This window comes from Plecotus auritus (genome assembly GCF_963455305.1).
Source record: "Plecotus auritus genome assembly, chromosome: 8".
NCBI lineage: Eukaryota > Metazoa > Chordata > Mammalia > Chiroptera > Vespertilionidae > Plecotus > Plecotus auritus.
Genome location: NC_137782.1, coordinates 97,772,452 through 97,791,892, shown reverse-complemented (window position 1 = coordinate 97,791,892; position 19,441 = coordinate 97,772,452). Strand labels below are relative to the sequence as shown.

Here is a 19,441-nt window from a genome sequence, read left to right as displayed (position 1 = left end):
TCTTTTTCTTACACGTTTGGGGCCTGGGCCTCCTATTTGTGCAAAGGAGCCCTGCAGTGGGGTGCTCACTAGGGCTCACTCGCCTCCTCTTTGGGTGATGAGTGCAGCGCTGTGAGCACAAACAACCACTGGACCGCACACTACATGGATGTGAAAATGCTCACCTGTCCAAATTCAAATGACGGGTCGGAGACTGAAGTATGGTCAAAACGAGATTTTTAATAGTTCTCGAGAGCATGAGCGAGTGTCCGTTGGTACAGGCACACCTGAGGCAGCAAACACAGCTTCTTTATTTAGTCCCTCCTTCAGTTCCTCTTTGGCTGAGTACTATGGAGTCACCTGTTTCCTCAATGTCTCCCACTGGGCCATTTAAAAGAATTGGGCTGAGGCCTTCTCCAGCTGCCTCCACCTCCCCTGTCCCGGGGTGTTTCCACCATGATGCTGGCCCACGCCCACAGTTCTTTGTTCCTATATCCTGTTCCCTCCTCCCTACATTCTGTTTGCCCTCAGGAAATTCAGCAAATTCCACCTAAAGCCCACCATGCTGGAGATGGATCATAGAGGCTCATTCCCTACAATGGACGAGCAGTACGGACTGGTGCAGGAGCTCAATAAAGCTGTTCAAATATCTTAGTCTCTTGGCCGGTATTCGTGGAGTGCATCACACGCCCCGGTAAATACTGGATGTGTATTGATCTGACTGACTCTTCACCTGGCACGCAGACTGCCTGTCACACCTGTGTTGGGGCACTGTTCACCTGTCTACTTTTGGGGCGCATGGAGACGTCGTGTTCGCCCCGCATGCTGAGAAGTGGGGAGCCGCACAGCACCCCGTGGCTCCATGAACTCGGTGGAAGTGTGCGTGGCTACCCGCCAGGCTTGGGTGGTTTCCAGTCTGCGGACGCCGGACCCCGGCCATCAAGACCCGAGGACACTGGCACCACCCCCGCGTGCGCCCGCAGCCCGGCCCGGCCGCCGCGGTCGAGGGGCGGGGCGGCGGGCGGTTGGAGGGCGGGGCCCGAGAGCGGGGGACGCGCAGGGGGAGGGGCTGCCGTTGGGGGCGGGGCCGCGCAAGCGCGCTGGGCCGGCGGTTTCCGGCGCGCCGTCCGCCTGTGCGCGTCCGACGCCGGCCCGCCCGCCGCGCGCCCCCCGCCGTTGGCGCCGGCATGTCGGGCCCCGGGCCGCGGGAGCCGCCGCAGGCGCAGGCGGGCGGGCCGGCGGGCCCCGAGGGCGCGGACGCGGCGCTGGGCGAGGCGGGGCTGAGCTTCACGACCACCGACCTGAGCCTGGTGGAGATGACGGAGGTCGAGTACACGCAGCTGCAGCACATTCTCTACTCGCACATGGAGGCGGCGGCCGAGGGCGAGCTCGAGACACGCCTCAACTCGGCCTTCCTAGCGGCGGGGGGCGCGGCGGCGGCGGGGGGCGCGGCGGCGGCGGCGGGCGGGGGCGCGGCGCCCGTGTACCCGCTGCTGTGCCCGCCGGCGCTGGCCGACGGCGGCTTCGCGGGCGCCAACCCGTGCCTGGGCCACATCGACTTCCAGGAGCTACGCATGATGCTACTGAGCGAGGCGGGCGCGCCCCCCGCCGCCGCCGCCGCCGAAAAGACGCCGGGCGCCGATGGCCCGGGCCCCGGCGCAGCGCGGCCTAAGGCGCCCGACGCCGCCGGCAAGGAGAACGCGGCTGCCGCGGAGGGCGCTTGTGAGGCGCGGGCCAAGTCGGCGGTGCGCGTCCGCCTAGAGGACCGCTTCAACAGCATCCCCGCCGAGCCCCCGCCCGCCCCGCGCGGCGCTGAGCCTCCCGAGCCCGGCGTGGCGCTCAACAAGTGGGTGCCTGGGCTGCGGGCGGCAGGGCGGGAGGGCTGGTCTTGCCGGGTCTGGGTGTGTGTGGAGGAAGGGGTCCTGTGCAGAGGCCACCAGCTTCTCTGAGCCTGGCATCTGCCCGCCGGGTCTGGGTGTGGAGGAAGAGGGTCCTGTGCAGAGGCCACCAGTTCCCTTCTGGCTGCCATCAGCAGGGAGCAGGCCCCGCTGGGTCTGGGTGAGGGAGACTTATAATGAGGTTTGACGGATTGCCAGCTCTGTGGTGAGCTCCCAGCCTATCTGCTCCCGTAACCCTGCAGCTTGCCATCCATCCCCACCGTATAGTTTTCCCCATTTTATACAGAGTCATGATTTTGGAGGATGGTTCTCAAAAGAGATTGGTGTCCTGGGCGTGATGGGGAGGAGGAGGTATAACTAAAAGATGACACAGTCTCTCCCTCTGTGAGGAAGAAGGTTGAGCTTGTCCATTACACCAGTTGACAGTTGCTTGGTAGAGATTTCCGTGATGGGTGTGTTCCTCCCGACAGATTTGAGCACCTCTAGAAAATGCAGTGTTAACCGTTAGATGTGATGGTAAATGGTGGTGGTGTTTCAGGAAGCTTTCCTGCCGAATCATCACGTGTTTCTGGGTTTTCTTTTGTCTTGGCAGTTTGGTGACTCTTATTCGACATCCATCTGAGTTAATGAACGTTCCTCTTCATCAGCAACAAAACAAATGCACAGCGTTAGTGAAAAATAAGACTGCTGCCGCTGCCACTACTCTGCAGCTCACCTACCCCCTGTTCACTGCGAATGCCTGCTCCTCTGGAGGGGGCTCCAGCCTCTCACAGACACAGGTGCAGAAAGTGGCTTTGTTAAGTGAAGTTAATGTCTTTACTTAGATTCTTTCATTGACCTTTTTAACTTTTTCAAATAGATAGCATTTGTGGCTTAGTTGGTTGGAGTGTCGTTCCATCCAGCCAAAGATGGCGGGTTCGATTCCTGGTCAGGGCAGTTTCAATCCCCGTTCGGGGCATGAGTGGGAGTGACCGATTGATGTTTCTCCCTCACATTGATGCTTCTCTCTCTTCCTCTCTCTAAAACTTAATACAAAAAGAAACAACATATAAAATTGAGAGCATTTATGTGGTTAAATAATTTTTTTTTTATTTGCAAAAAGTGTTACAGGTCTCATTGTCACCACTGTAATAAAATTACTGTGATGGAAGCATAACCTGTGTCTCAATGTAGCCACATTAACAAATTGGTTAGGGAATTTTCAAAAGTCCTCTGTGACCTAAGCTCTTCATGTTGCATTTAATAGCTTTGACGTCACTGCTGTTACTGCATTGCATTTGTACAGGAAAGAGAAGGCGCATATTGATCAAGTTCCTGTTGCTTCATCTTTTCCAGAGTTCTAATAACTCCTGTTCTATACTTGAGGCTGCCAAACATCAGGATATTGGATTGCCAAGAGCATTTTCTTTCTGTTATCAACAAGAAATTGAATCCACGAAGCAGACTTTAGGTAGTAGAAATAAAGCTTTGCCTGAGCAGGTTTGGATTAAAGTGGGAGGTAAGCCACCAAGTGGAAGGGAACAGGTACTTCTGCCTGACCTTTGCCCTGCTGTCCTTGTGATCTTTCAAGGGGGCAGTGGTTTATGAACATGACCAGCCTTGGAAATGTCTGTATCTCAGGGCTTCCATCTTCCCCTCGTCACCTCACTTTCAGCATTTGCCCGAATTACACTTGGTATGGGAACATTGAGTTTGGGGCTGCCTGTTCTTGATAGTAAATACCCTAACACAAAAATGATAGACTCACATGAAATTTCAGTTACCTTCAAGTCAGCAAAGCACATAGGCTTGTTTGTTTTTATTTTCCTTGCGAGTAAGGCACAGCCTGAAATCTGCTAGAAGCTTTAGGATACAGTCTGCGGGTGGGCAGAGGTCTGAGTTGGAGGCACAGGGCCATAAGGTGATGTAGAAACAAAGACACTGCTGAAGGCAAACTCTGCTTTCCTCAAACATTAACTCTCACCCCTTTTTCCCTGGAAACAAATTGGTTTTCAGGTTACCCACCACAATAACACAGCTGGCACTAAGCTTTCCGAGAGCTATGAACACCAGATGGGGTGGAGGGCTACTGCTTTCTCCTGTGGCAATAACTAATTTTTTCCTTGTTTTTATGACACTTGCTACAAAAGTATATGTTAACATTTGTCAGGTGTGAAAGTTAAGATTGAAATAGTTCCTATACTGATTACTCAGCTTAAGGAATAAAACATTACCAATGCCTGCAAATTCCCTCTGTCCAATATTCTGAAATGTGGTGATTCTTTGAATGTGGCTTTATGTGGCTTCTCGGGATGCACGTCACCACACACACCAGTTAGGTGTCTGCTGTTCTGTGTCTGGTGGAAACATGATGTATTTCTGTAGCTCTGATGTGATTGCCCCTCATGTGGGAAGAATCACTTGTAAGGTGAGGGTGAGTTGAATTTTAAACCACTTAGCTTTTGTCCTCTTCTGAGAATTGCAGGTAGAATACCACTTGTCTTATTAGAATAATTTCAGCTTTTCCCCCACTCTGAATATCAGAAAAATCAAATAACTTCTTGGTTGTTCATAGATGACAGTTAACGCCTGTTGATTAACAAGGGGGCTTTGGCAAGTCTGTGCTGATGAACACTCGGCATGTTGTAATTTAGTTGTAGGTTTGCGCCCAGTTTGGTGTTTGGAACTGGGAGCTTGGAGCTGGCTGCTCACACGAAGTTGCCTTCGTGTCCAGCTCGTCCTCTTCAGGTCTCTGTGCTCCTTTCCCATTAATGTTTATGTCTTGGATTCAAGATGCCAACAATGTATTCAGCATTACTGGAGATAAGTTAAAAATAAATAATTAAAGTACCACTTTTTCTTCTTTTGCAAAGAAGAAGCGCTGTGCAAACAAGCGATAAATAAGAGGAATCGGAGTAGGATACGTCAGTTGGACACCAGTGTGGAGCGAAGAGCCCTTGGCGAGATTCAGAACGTGGGTGAAGGTGCCACCACCGCCCAGGGCGCCTGGCAGTCTGCAGAGTCATCACAGTCCCACCTTGGGGAGCAGTCCCAGAGCGCCCCGGGCGGAAGGTCTCAGCGCAGGGAAAGGCACAACCGCATGGAGAGGGACAGAAGGTAATGTGTGTGCGTGGGACCGAGCTTTGGAGCGTCTGTGGTCACTTAACTTAGACACATTAGTGATAACAGGCACCTTGCCGTAAAAACAAGAGGAGCCATGTCTGTGTTCAAATGGAGGAAAAGTTCGCATGAGTAAACGTGGACTTTGCTCTGCTGGGTGGATTGGAGTCCCCAACACACCCAGACCATCCTGATCCATTAGAAAAGACATGGAAAAATTTGAGAAGGTGGAGGGATGGGGGAGGGGCCTCCCAAGGGCTCCCACCCCTGAGTTCTGGGACATGTGAAAGCTGTCAGCAGACTCCATGCCCGAGATTGTGTTGGGACCAGTCCTGTGGGCGTCCCCTACCCAGCACACAGTCAGGCTCCAGACCCAGAAGGAAAGCCTGTGTTTCATGCAAACCACATTATTTGTACAGACCGCTTAGGCACAGGGAGCCTCTCTTAACTCACGATGGTGGGAAATCTTAAGTTCCCAGATGCCATCCCGGCCAGCCTCATGGGCATGCCTTCCTTCCTGAGGGTGGTGTAGCCTGCTGGCAGTTCCCCTGCAGCCCTTGTCACCAGTTTGTCCTGGTTCCTTTAAGAATGTTGGGGAAGGAGGGGGTTAAAACTGTTAAGTCATTTTGTCTCTACATATATTTGCAGATTCTGTGTAGAATCAGGGTGGTTAGTGTTTCTCTCTTGCAGCTGGGGTTTTACATGATACTTTCTAACACAGAGTTAATTAACCGAGTCATTCATTGAGCTTGCAGGCCAGTTTCTGTTGTAGGCTCAGGAGTTACAGCCTGGACCAAGACGAAGCCCCATGGTGGAGCTGAGACAGGTTACCTCTCTAAGGCAGGGGTGGGGACCTTGTTTCTGCCCAGGGCCATTTGGATATTTGTAACATCATTCTTGGGCCAGACAAGATTATCAACTTAAAAATTAGCTGCTACATTTGATCAAACATTTAACTCACCCCTAATGCCTTCATAGGGCCAGACCAAATGATTTCGAGGGCATGATATGGTCCGAGGGCCGGGTTTCCCCACCCCTGCTCTAAAGGGATACAGTTAAGCCAGCAGATACCATGGACTGAGTTGCATACACCCTTGAGCTCACCAGGTGACAGAGAGCATCTTTCCTCTGGCATTTATTTAGAGGACATTCACTGAGCACCTGCTCTGGGAAAACCCTTACATGCTCACAGTGGAAGTTTCCATTCTCACTCTGCCATGTCCTAGTCCCGTGGTCGGCAAACTGCGGCTCGCGAGCCACATGAGGCTCTTTGGCCCCTTGAGTGTGGCTTTTCCACAAAATACCACGGCCTGGGCGAGTCTATTTTGAAGAAGTGGCGTTAGAAGAAGTTTTAAGTTTAAAAAATTTGGCGCTCAAAAGAAATTTCAATTGTTGTGCTGTTGATATTTGGCTTTGTTGACTAATGAGTTTGCCGACCACTGTCCTAGTCTATAACAGCCTTCCTTCTGCCAGCTCTTCCCATCCTGTCCTGAGTTTCCATCTGTAAGAGTTACTGTCTGCTACGTAGGTTTGGATTAAAATTAAACAAGCTGATGAGGGGTGGAGAGCTCCACTAAGTGCCAGCTGTGTTCACAAGGTCATAAAGTCCTGCGTGTTCAGTGGGAGGCCAGGACGAGGGCCATGTCCTGTGCATTGTTCAGTGTCAGCTTAGGTCGGACTCCGCACGTCACTAGCCATATGTGTGAAAGTTGCAGGTGGCCTAGTCGTGACTCCAGCTGTGATTTGAATGGTCTTTAAGGAGCCCAGATTTCCAGATATCAATAGGCTGGTGTCTGTGGTCCTTTGTGAACCAGGTCCCTTGGCGAAGTGAGGCTGGGATCTTCGTCCTGGGCACACAGCGGGCAGCTTACTAACTTGAGGGAGAGAGTGACCTGCCCAATAAAGAACACAACACTTTGCTTCCAGTTTTAGGGGTTTGGGTCTGTTGTTGGTCTAGACCAGTGGTCAGCAAACTGCGGCTCGCGAGCCGCAGTTTGCTGCTCTGTTGACTAATGAGTTTGCCGACCACTGACCTAGACTCTCGATTCCAATAATTACAGGCTATTGTTGTTCCTTGTGATTAAGCCCCTATCCAGTGGTCAGCAAACTCATTAGTCAACAGAGAGGCAAACTCGCGGCTCGCGAGCTGCAGTTTGCCAACCACTGGTCTAGACCCTTGAATCTGGCCCCTGAGAAGTAAATAGGGAAACTCCCTGAGAAGGGTGCCCAGGGCAGGAGTGGCCTAGGGAAGGAGCCTGGGCGAGGGCCGTCGTGGGCACCAGGTCCTGGGGGAACAGAGGCCTTTGCCCATGCACTTGATGCCAGGCCTCTTAGCTCTGACCCTTCAAGTGACATGCACATTTGCTCAGCTCTGTGTTTGCTCCAGATTCTCTGTGTTGCTTTGGATTTTGCTGTAGGCGCAGAATCCGCATTTGCTGTGATGAGTTGAATCTTTTGGTCCCGTTCTGCAACGCCGAGACAGATAAGGCCACGACCCTGCAGTGGACCACTGCGTTCCTAAAGTACATTCAGGAGCGCCATGGAGATTCTCTTAAGAAGGTGAGTATTGCCCAGCCAGCGTGGCTCAGTGGTTGAGCATCAACCTATGAACCAGGAGGTCATAGTTCAATTCCTGATCAAGGCACATGCCGGGTTGTGGGCTCGACCCCCTGTGTGGGGTGTGCAGAAGGCAGCCGATCAATGATTCTCTCTCATCATTGATGTCTCTATCTCTCCCTCTCCCTCCCTCTCTGAAACCAATAAAAATATATTAAATAAAAAAAGGTGAGTATTGAGGCCAGGTGGAGTTTCAGGAGTTTGTCAGCTTATCAGTGTTCTTATGTGTCCTTTTCCCTGAAGATCCCAAACTGTCCTCTGTATCTGGAATTGGATGTTACGGAGTCATTGTGAGCAGAGCTCTGCTCGTGGCGCGTGCTGTCACTGAGTGAAGTGGCCTCCGCCTGGCCTGCTTGCTCCACAGTGGTGGAGATGACTGGGGTCACACAGGCTGAGTGCTGCTGTGTGTGGTGGGTTGGACTGGGCGAGAGGGGCTTTCAGAGACTGGAGGAGGGAGTGGTTTTGCCCTCAGAAAACCCAAAGGGATAAAGCAAGCAAAGGGCAGATGAATGGTCTGGACTTCAGTGCCTCCAAAGTAAATAGTCTGGACTTCAGTGCCTCCAAAGGCGGAAGAGAGACACTTGTGTGGGTTGGGTGACTGGGTGACCTGGGGCTCTGGGGCCAGCATGTCCTTGACCATCTGTTGGGTTCCCAGTGAGTGAGTGAGCTTGGGTCCCATAGGACTGAGTGCTTGGTGTGGGTCTTGTCCGCCCCTTCCATGGTTCAGAGGAGAGAACGCAGGTGGTGGCAGCTGTGGCTCCTGTGCTCCTCCGGACACCTGGGCTCCAGTGTTGGCTGCAGAGCTAGTGGTGAGGCTGACTGGTGATGAGGCTTTAGTGAAGTGAGCCGCAGCACAAGTCTGGAGAGCCAAGCTGAGGTTGGTGTGATAAACATGGAACCTTTTTAAAAAGACCCTCATGTCCCGGCCGGAGCTTAGTCAGCTGGAGCGTCATCCTGTACACCAAAAGGTTGTGGGTTTGATTCCCGGTCAGGACACATACCTAGTTTTCGGGTTTGATTCCTGGTCAGGGTGCGTACAAGAGGCAGCTGGTTGATGTTTCTCACAGTGATGTTTCTCTCTCTCCCCCACCCCCTTCCTCTCTCTCTTAAAAAAAAAAAAAATCAAATCAATGAAAACATCCTTGAGTGAGGATTTTAAAAAAAAAAAGAGCTTCCTGTGTCCAGATGCTGGACGCTGCAAGCGTGGCCGGGCGTGCTGAGTTGCTCTGCTTCCCTTGTCTGCGTCGTGTGAACTTCATGTTTCATTGTCGTCCTGGTTTTCATTGTCTATTTAATTGCATTTCCAAGCAATGCTTATGTTGGCTTCTCTCTAACGGATCACTTACGGTTGTTTGTCATGCAGTTACTCTTTAACACTATTTGTTAGGGGTAGACTGTGGGGTTATTTTAATAAAGCTTTTACACTTTTTAAATGATTTAATGTTTGGCTCTGTGTACCTATTAGAAAATTGTTAATAGAACTCATTCAAGTACGATGAAGGCATTACAACAGCAAAAACCTTGTTAAATATACACACACTCTCTGATTGATTTATAGGTACTATATTTTATGGACAGTATGCATCCTGGGCATTTCTGAAATTTAATTATATTGAATTTGTAGATTGTTTCTGCATCAGATCATAGGAACATCAAGAAACGGGCTAGAGTGATGCCAGTTAGTGGGGGGAATTAGGAAGCAAACAGCCTAAACACACGCAGGCCTCGCTGTTTCTCAGTAACTCATCCTCTTACTTGCATGAATGTCTTTGTTCTCAGAATACGATGCATGAGAGAGTGAAGTGATTTTCCTGCGTTATCTTAGTACACATTTTATTCCACAAACCTTTCCTGCTTCAACCAGGCTTCTGCTCAGTCATACTTTAAATAAATGGCGACTCCGCTGGCCTGTGGGCGGCGTCCCCAGCGTCTCAAGGAAGGGACACGGCCGTGCGGGCCCTGCCGCAGCATGCGTCTGAGGCCAGGTATCCACAGCCTCGCGGGGTCAGGCCGGAGTGGCATGCTGTGATTGATGTTTTGCTGTGTGAGTAGCCTGGACTCTGGGAAGGAGAGATCCGGGTGGGAGTGAAGGTGAAGACCCTGGTTGAGGGCCACAGAGCACTCACCGAGACTGCTGGGCGCTGCAGTGGGAGCCAGAGGCCCGTGCTCGCTGGGATGTGGTGTGCTGGAGGAGGGATTGGGGAGCACTCAGAGTTCTGGCTTGAGCTGCTGGGTGGACAGGGAGAAACAGGGCAGGCGGGCGGAACCCACAGGCTTTCCCAGACTGTTGAGTGCCCAGGACAACAGGCGAGTCTGCATGGGCCAGTGGGTCCTTGTCAGTGAGTAGGTGCTTGGCTTTGTCGTTTTTCTGATGAGCCTGCTGCATAGCAAATGCCTGTGCACATCAGCAACCTCACTCACATTTGCTGGGCGACTTCAAAGACAACTGCAGACGTGACCCTTCTCCGCTGAATGTCTGCTCGTGTGTCATTCTCCTTCCTCACCAGGCCATCGTCATGCCTCCCTCCATTGATTGTAGTTCTCTGATGTTGTCTAATAGTCACATGTCCCCAAAATGCTTTTAAAACGACTCAGCTGTGTTTTTCCCCTAAAGCAGTGACCAGCCATGGGGTTTGCATTTCATTATATTCAGCGGCCTCTTACTGGGGGTCCCTCCATTAGTTACTGTGGCATCCAGGTGTCTGAAGGATTCTGCACTTAGATGGCTCACTTTTATTTATTTACTTATGTCAGTTTAAAATTTGATGCAATTTCAAACTTGAATGACAAGAATAGGACTGAGAGCCCCTTGTATACCCTCCTGGCTTCGCCCAGAGGTGCCAGCTGTTGGCATGTTGCCCATTTGCTCTGTTCTGTGCAGAATCTGTATTTTTCTGAACCTTTGATAGTGAGTTGTAGACACAAGGCCGCTTTGCACCTGGCCTTTGTGTGTTTCAGCTAGAACACGTGGTCAGAGGCAGGACTTCATACCGACACTGTTACTGGTAGTTCAGGGGCAACATTTACACTGCACCTGTTGTCCTGGGGGTGTCCCCACTCAGAATCCAGTCCAAGGTCACAGGGCTCCCAGGCTGTCATTCATCCCTGCCTCTCTGCTGTGCTCTTTCTGGTTCCATCTTAAGTCAGGGGACGGGACAGCTCGGCCAGATGGTCACTTTACTTCAGTACCTGCTTGGTGATTAGGTGCAAAGGTGCTGTTACTTGTCCCATAGTTATTCACCTTTGAGAACTGGGCCCATGTCCCCTGCCAGCAACTATCACCCTCCTTGCTGCTCAGCTGCACCGCTCAAAGGAATTGCCTGTCCCATCTCCTTTCTCCAACTGCCTTGGACTGCCTAGTGCCTGTTTAGCCAGTGATGGGTCAAAGGTGATTGTGGTGACCTGACCTTGACCTCTGCTGCCAGTCCCCAGGTTACCACCCTCCCTGGTGTTCCTGCTTCTCTTTTTTTTTTTTAGTATATTTTTTATTGATATTTTACAGAGAGGAAGGGAGAGGGATAGAGAGCTAGAAACATCGATGAGGGAGAAACATCGATCAGCTGCCTCCTGCACACCTCCCACCACCGGGGATGTGCCCACAACCAAGGTACATGCCCTTGACCGGAATCGAACCCGGGACCCTTCAGTCCGCAGGCCGACGCTCTATCCACTGAGCCAAACCGGTTTCGGCTGTTCCTGCTTCTCTTGGGGCACCTTCTCCCCTCCCTCCTTCTATAATGTTACTCCCTGCCCCCCATTCAAACAGTGGGAGTGGAGTGGCTAGGGATCTCACCGTTGGTGCACAGGGGTCATTGATCCCCGTGTTCAGTGAGTGCACATGACCCCTCCCTCGTTCCCTCCAACAGGACCCCTGCTCCCAGGGAAGGAGAGTGGCCACCTGGCTTGGTGGGCTGGCACTGTGTGGGGAGACCCTCCTGGGGAGTACTTCACAGCTTTGTGCTGATGAGTTCGTACCTACCTCGTTCTTTCGTCACTCCTTTGTCCCTCATCCCAGTGTCCTGGCTCTGCTGTGGGTCTTCCCTGAGCACCGGCTCCTGGTCTGTTCTGGCCTCTTGGATTGGGAACAGAGGAGTCAGTAAGAGTGTGTTTTCTATCATAATTTGCTTTTATGTCAATTATTTTTAAACCTTTCCTCTCTTTCCTTTTTTTTTAAGTTTAGATTTTCTGGTGCTTAAGTTGCAGGCTTACTTCATTTATTTTCAGCCTTTCACCTCTTGGTCAGTGAATATAAAGCAGACTGGTCTCCATGCTCCTTGGAAAACATCCCCAGCGTAGGGTAATGCTTCATCGTATCCAAGTATCTGATGTCCTTGGTTTGTCTCTTTGCATGATTCCTGCAAAGGAGGATTTTCATTTTCCACAGATTTTCATTCTTCCTGTCTGTCTGTTTCTCACGTTGTGATCATTGAAGATGGTCATATAAAAAATAGTTTTGAGGTTTTTTGTTTTTTGTTTTGTTTTTTTTTTAAATATATTTTATTGATTTTTTACAGAGAGGAAGGGAGAGGGATAGAGAGTTAGAAACATCGATGAGAGAGAAACATCGATCCGCTGCCTCCTGCACACCCCCTACTGGGGACGTGCCCACAACCAAGGTACATGCCCTTGACCGGAATAGAACCTGGGACCTTTCAGTCCGCAGGCCGACGCTCTATCCACTGAGCCAAACCGGTTTCGGCAGTTTTGAGGTTTATTGAGACTACCATGTGACCTCTCCTGTGGTCAATTGTTTTAAAAAATACATATTTATTGATTTCAGAGAGGAAGGGAGAGAGCGAGAGAGAGAATCATCAGTGATGAGAGAGAATCACTGATCGGCTGCCTCCTGCACGCCCCCCACTGGGGATCAAGCCCGCAACCCGGGCATGTGCCCTTGACCAGAATTGAACTTGGGACACTTCAGTCCGCAGGCCGATGCTCTATCCTCTGAGCCAAACCAGCTAGGGCTGTGGTCAATTTTTTATGGTTCTGTGGTCACTTGGAAAGAACGTGCACCCTTCATTTGGTGAAGTCCATGTTTGTTAGGTCAAGATTATGAATTGTGATTTTGTCCCCTCTGGTCCCCAGAGACCTTTGTGACATCTCCCACTGAGATCGGATTTGTCATCCCCTTGAATTCTGTTTGTGTCACACAGTTCAGAGCTCTGTTAGGCCCTCACATTCCCTGTTTCACTTTGTGTGTGGCTGTTGTATTAGTTCCAAGACCTTCGTGTGTCTTTAATCCTTTGTCTCTGTACTGACATGAGTTCTTACTCGTCGTAACTTCCTGGTGTCATTTCCTGACATGTAATTAGAACCACCTCCTTCCTCTTAAAAAGTACAGTTTTTGTTATTGGCATTCTCATATCTACAAATCTAACATGAATATCAAGTTCGGCCAGACGTCATGTCAAGGTGTTCTGATAAATCGTAAAAATCCCTTAAAACTCAGTCTTTTCACTTGTTTGGTTGAAAACAGATGCTAATTGAGAGAGCAGAATGACAATGACTAGCTGACCTTCAGCTCAGCTGAGGAGGGTTAAGGAGGCCCCTGTCTCTGTTTCACAGTCACCCCAACTCCCAGGGACTTGGTCCCCCAGGACCCCAGGAGAGTCCAGATGGAGCATGGCTCAACCCACTTCCGGCAAAATACTGAAAATAAAGATGTGCCCGGTGTTAGCCTCATGTGTGAAGATGGCTTAGAAAATCTCTCCAAGTACTCTTTTCCATCTGAGAAATGGCTGTTTTGTTTCTGACTTCTATTTAGTTTTTTTAAAAAATACGTTTTTATTGATTTCAGAGAGAGTGGAAAGGAAAGGGGGAGAGAGAGAAACATTGATGTGAGAAACATTGATCAGTTGCCTTCTCCATGCACCCTGACTGGGGAGTGTACCTGCAACCTAGGCATGTGCCCTGACCAGGAATTGAACTAGCAACTTTACAGTGCACAGGATGTCACCCAGCCAATTGAACCACACCAGCCTGGGCTTTATTTGGTTACTAGAGGCCCGTTGCACGAAGATTTGTGCAATAGCCTTCCTTCCCCTGACTGCCGGCACCAGTTTTCTTCTGGCACCCGGGACCCAGGCCTTCGCTCTGGCCGCCGCCTTCCGTCTTCACTCTGGCCGGAGCGCCGCTCCTATAGCTCCTCCACCCCCCCGACCTCCCCCTAATAGTAGGCATCCCGCCCCACCCGGCTGCTCCACGCCTGATGCGTGCTGCCCAGAAGCCCGGAGTGGCTGGGGGGCGGGGCCACCACCATCTTTGTTGGGTTAATTTGCATACTCCTGATTGGCTGGTGGGTATTGCAAAGTGACTGTCAATTTGCATATCTCTCTTTTATTAGTGTAGATTTTAAAAGGTAAATTCTAGCCCTGGCTGGGTAGCTCTGTTGGTTGGAGCATCATCCCAGTGCACCCAAGGTTGTGGCTTACTCTCTGGTTGGGGCACATATGGGAATCAGCCAATGATTGCATGGATGAGTAGAACAACAAATAGATGTTTCTTCCCCACCCACTCACCCACCTCCCTTCCTCTCTCTGAAATGAGTTTTTTTTAAAAAGGTAAATTCGACCCTTTCAAATATAGGCAGATATTTTATGCTTGGGCTTTGGGTATCAGAACCCAGGAAATTATCAACATGTAGTTTGTCTTAAGTTGCACTAAAACCTTTCAAAGTTTAGAGTATACTTACATACAGATATGGCTTCCGAGTGAAGCTGCACAGGGCAGGGTCCTTGGTCACAACACCACTGAGACTGCGGTCTACTGGAGCAGCCATCACTCCAGACAACTGGGGTCAGCCAGTGCCCACAGAGTGCTGCCACTTACCTTTCTGGCATGAATGAACTATGCCCTCTTACAGCCAGCAACCAAAAGACAAACCTGATTCAAAGGACCTGACAAGACACTTCTCCAAAGAGGCCATGCAGACCGCTAGTGAGCACATGGAAACATGCTCAGTATCACTACTCATCAGAGAGATGCAAATACAGTGAGATATCACCTCACACCCATCTGCGGTGGCTACAGAAAAAAAACCACAAAACAAAAAAATAAACAAGCAGTTGTTGGCGAAGATGTGGAGAAATTGGAGCCCTTGGGATTGCTGGTGGGATTGTAAATTGGTGCAGCCAGAGGGGGAACCAAGATGGCAGCATAGATAAACACCAGTACTCGCTGCCTCTCACAACCACATCAAAATTACAACTAACACAGAAATGCAGAACAGCCATCATTCAGAACCTGAAATCTGGCTCAGTGGAAGTCCTACAACTAGAGAAGTAAAGGAGAAAGCACATTGAGACTGATAGGAGGGGCAGAGGCGCAGAATGGACTGGTCCAACACACATGAGTGGCATGTTTTTGATTGGGAAGGGTATCTCCAAGGCCTCCCATGAGAAGCAGGAGGTCCCAGCCCCACACCAGACCCCCAGCCCAGGATTTCAGAGTTGGGAAGAGAAGTCCCCATAACTTCAGGCTGTAGAAAACAGGAAGGAATTGTGGCTGAATGACACAGAAGCTGCTGAGACCCACGTGTTCCTCTTAAAGGGCCTGCACACAAACTTACGTGGTCCTGCTTCCTCTGAGCTCCAAGGGTGGGGGACCCAGACATATAGAGGGAGAAACTAGACTGTCTCGCACGAGGCAGGAGCTCAGGGGCGGCTTTATTTCAGATGGTGCTTGTAGGGGTCATTGTTCCTGTGCTGGGACCTCACCTGTTGCAGAGCTGACTGGCAACCATATCTGAGTTTCCATCAGCCTTGGCCCACACTGTTCGCTCCACCCTGGTGATTCCCTGAGACCCTGCCCCATCCAATTTGCAGCCCCACCCAAGCTGTTTGCAGTGGCTTTTCCATATGAATGGTCTGTCCTGGCTCAGGCTTCAGATTTTCTTAAAATCTCTCAAGCAAGCAGCAGCTGGCTTCAAATCTATACTAATAAAGGTAATATGCTAATTAGACCGGGAGACCTTCCAGACAAAGCCATGGTGGCGGGGCCAAGGCAGAGGCGGTTAGGGGCAATCAGGCCAGGAGCGGGGGTGCAGTTGGGGGTGATCAGGCTGGTGCGGGGGGAGGCTGTTGGGGGCGAGCAGGCCGGCAGGGGGGCAGTTGAGGGCAAGCAGGCCGGCAGGGGGGGCAGTTGGGGGCAAGCAGGCCATCAGGGGGGCAGTTGGGGGTGAGCAGGCCAGCATGGGGGCAGTTAGGGGTGAGCAGGCCATCGGGGGGGAGGGGGCAGTTGGGGGCAATCAGGCCGGTAGGGGGGGCAGTTGGGGGCGATCAGGCCAGCAAGGGGGGGCAGTTGGGGGCGAAGAGGCTGGCTGGGGGGCAGTTGGGGGCTAGCAGGCCGGCAGACAGAGTGGTTAGGGGTGAACAGGCAGGCAGGCAGGTGAGCAGTTAGCCAGTGGTCCCGGATCGGGCCTAAACCGGCAGTCGGACATCCCCCGAGGGGTCCCAGATTAGAGAGGGTGCAGGCTGGGCTGAGGGACACCCCCCCCTCCCCCGTGCACAAATTTCATGCACCGGGCCACCAGTCTATCAATAAAAGGCCTAAGACCTGGCACCAGTACCAGCCTGCCTTGCTTCATAGCTGGGCCTTGCTTGAGCTCTTCCTAGCCCAATACAAGTAGCAGCCACCTGCAGATCTCTCTGTAGCTTCTGCAGGATGACTGCAGGCAGTGGCTGGCACCCCTGGGAGGCCCCAGAGCCAGTGCACCCAGTGGACGGCTTCAGACCACACCATATTACAACTCTGTACATCCAAAAGTAACATCGTCAAGGGTCAGACTCAGCACCAAAGCCCCACTGAAGCAAGTCCTGTTACAGTGGGGTGTCTCCTGCACAGCAGCTATTCCATTGTAGACACAGCTGGTCATCAGCCAATTGGCCTGGAGGTCAACTCCTCCCAGTGGTGCCAACAGAAATCAAGGCTCAACTGCAACAAGACTGTGCACATAGCCCACACGGGCGCACCTAGACTGCCCAGCTCAAGTAACTAGGGAGGCTGAGCCACTGGGCCCTACAGGACACCTAATCCACAAAGCCATTCTAATTCCAGGAGACATAACAGCTCTACCTAATACATAGAAACACAGGGAAACAGCCAAAATGTGGAGACAAACATCACAAATGAAAGAAACAGAAGCAAGGAAACTACTAGATACAGAGTTCATAACAATGGTTATAAGGTTGCTCAAGGATCTTAATGAGAGCTTCAGGGGACTTAGTGAGATTTTCAAGGATCTTAGTGGAAAAGGACCAGTCAGAAATTAAGCATACACTAACTGAAATAAAGTAATTTACAGGGAATCAACAGTAGAATAGAAGATTCTGAGAATCAAATCAACCATTTGAAAAATGAGGAAACAAAAAATCAGAAGAGCAAAAAGAATCCAAAAATATGAAGATAGTATAAGGAGCCAAACCAGTATTACATGAAATGTTGAAGGGTATTCTTTAAGAAAAGAAGAAAGGAAAAAAAAGATAAAAAATATGAACAATAAAATGGCAATAAGTACATATCTACCAACAATTGAATCTAAAAAAAAAACCACAAGGAATCTAATGAACAAAATAGAATCAGAGGCATGGAAACATGGAACAGACTGACGAATTTCAGAGGGAAAGGGTGAGTGGAGTATGGAAAGATATTAACTGAAGATCTTGTATGTGTATATGCATTACCTATGGACACAGACAATAGGGTGGAGAAGGCCTAGGGTGGGGTAGGAACCGGGTGGAGAGGAGAAATGGCGTGGGGTGGGGAGGTGGGGGAAGGGGAGGACATCTGTAATACTCTAAACAATAAAGATGGAAAAAATAAATAAATTGATGCAGCCATATGGAAGACTATCTGGTGGGTCCTCAAAAGGTTTAACATAGAACTACCATAAGATCCAGCAATTTTACTTCCAGGTATTTACCCCAAAGAATTGAAAACAGAAACCCAAATGGATACTTGTATGAAAATGTTCACAACAACATCATTCACAACAGGCAAAATGTGGAAACAACCTGTGTCCATTGAGAGATGAACAAAATGTGCTTTATCCACACAAAGGACTGTTACTCAGCCATAAAAATGAAGTCCTGACACCTGCAACATGAAGGGACCTGGAGGACATATAAGTGACATAAGCCAGTCACAGGAGGACAAGTCCTGTGGCTCCACTTACATGAGGGCCTAGAGGAGTCAGATTCACAGAGACAGAGATAGATGCTGGGCGCTGGGGTGGGGGGGTTAGTGTTTAATGGGGGCAGAGTGTCAGTTTGGCGTAATGAAAAACTTGGAAATAGATGGAGGGGATGGTTACACAACAGTGCGAATGTACTTAATGGCAGTGAATTGTACACTTACAAATGGTTAAAATGGTAAACTTCCTGCTGTATATATTTTACCACAATAAAAAATATATAAACCCAGATCTAATTATTTAAGAATGCTATGCTTTAAAAAAAAAAAAAAAAAGACATACGGAAATTTATATGGTTATACAACAGTGTGAATATATTTCATGCATCTGAATCACACTCTTACAAATGGTTAAAACTGTAAAGTTCATGCTGTATATATTTTACCACAGTAAAATAACAAATGCAAATGTGGTTGCTTTTAAACTATAAAAGACGGTCTTAGAGTCTGACCAGGTATTATGAGAAGCTGTTGGAAAATTAAAGTAAATGTCAGTGCAACTTATGAGAAAAGTGTTTAAATCCCTATTTTTATCATACAGACCCCTAGCAAGATGTGATGTAAGTTTGTGAACCGGTAACCCAGGTACATGCCCTTGACCGGAATGGAACCCAGGGCTCTTTGGTGCGCAGGCTGACGCTCTAACCACTGACCCACATTGGCCAGTGCTAATAGTATATTTTGAAGTAGGTTAGCTCTTATTTTCAACCTTTTGTGTTTTCGAAGAAAGCAATCTTCATGTCTATGGATTGGTACACTAATAATCTTTTCTCAACTGTAGGAATTTGAGAGTGTGTTTTGCGGTAAAACTGGCAGGAGGCTAAAGTTGACCAGACCAGACTCCCTGGCGACGTGTCCTGCGCAGGAGAGTCTGCAGAGCAGCCCTGCCATGGAGATCAAGTGAGCGGACTGGACACTGGTTCCTGGAAGCAGGCGGCCTCCGCCCGGCCATGGGTGTGTCCAAGCCCTGGAGCTCTGCGCCAACCGTCAACTCTCAAGGGACGTGACTCAAGCTGGGACTCCAGTGGGGACTTTGAAAGCACATTTTGTAAAAATATTTATCTAGAACAAAATATGAAACAAAGTATTCGTCCATTAATGTCCTCTTAGACCATTGGGATGCAGACACAGTGACAATTAGTAATTTTTCAATTATCTGTCTGATTCCATCATGTTTTCTTAACATGATAACTTAAAAAATTAACACCCTTTGTAATTTCTTTAGTCTTACAAGGTACACTGCTTTTTACTTATTTCCTTTACATTTAAAAATGCCCCCTTAGCAATTGGAAAAGTCAAAATGTTCTTCACTAGAAGTAGTTTGGAAATTCATTTCATTTGTTTATCGCCTCCCCTTGCAACGGCTTCCAGTCACGTGGACTGCATTGCAGAATTTTGCTAGGAATTCCCAGAGACATCCTTAAAACTCCTTTGGTCCATAGAGGAGGAGATGTCACGGCGGGCTGCTTTGGTGACCTCGCTTTCACAATGAGAGTCATTACTGTCCATGTAATAAACTATTGTTTGGAACTGAGTGTTTCAAATGAGTGGCTTTATTACAACAGGTTTAGTGCAATACAAAGTCACTGTCAATAAATACTGTTGGTCAGAGACAGTTAAAAGTTGTACACAAAAGAAGCAGGTGGGTCAGACTAGAC

The 19,441-nt window shown here is 49.6% G+C and overlaps 1 protein-coding gene across 3 annotated transcripts; it reads left to right on the top strand.

The window, feature by feature from the left end:
- Positions 1-1,096: 1,096 nt before the first annotated feature.
- Positions 1,097-19,313, top strand: TCFL5 (transcription factor like 5). 3 transcript variants are annotated; one of them, XM_080686488.1, is made up of 6 exons: positions 1,097-1,825; positions 2,470-2,656; positions 3,213-3,327; positions 4,733-4,973; positions 7,394-7,535; positions 18,565-19,313. In XM_080686488.1, exons 1-6 carry the CDS (start codon positions 1,167-1,169, stop codon positions 18,685-18,687), a joined length of 1,467 nt encoding a protein of 488 aa, XP_080542614.1. In that variant the 5' UTR covers positions 1,097-1,166; the 3' UTR covers positions 18,688-19,313. The 3 variants fall into 3 exon arrangements, with proteins under 3 accessions (XP_080542614.1, XP_080542613.1, XP_080542612.1); XM_080686487.1 differs by having other exon boundaries at positions 3,213-3,375; XM_080686486.1 differs by having other exon boundaries at positions 3,213-3,375; positions 4,730-4,973.
- Positions 19,314-19,441: the final 128 nt, after the last annotated feature.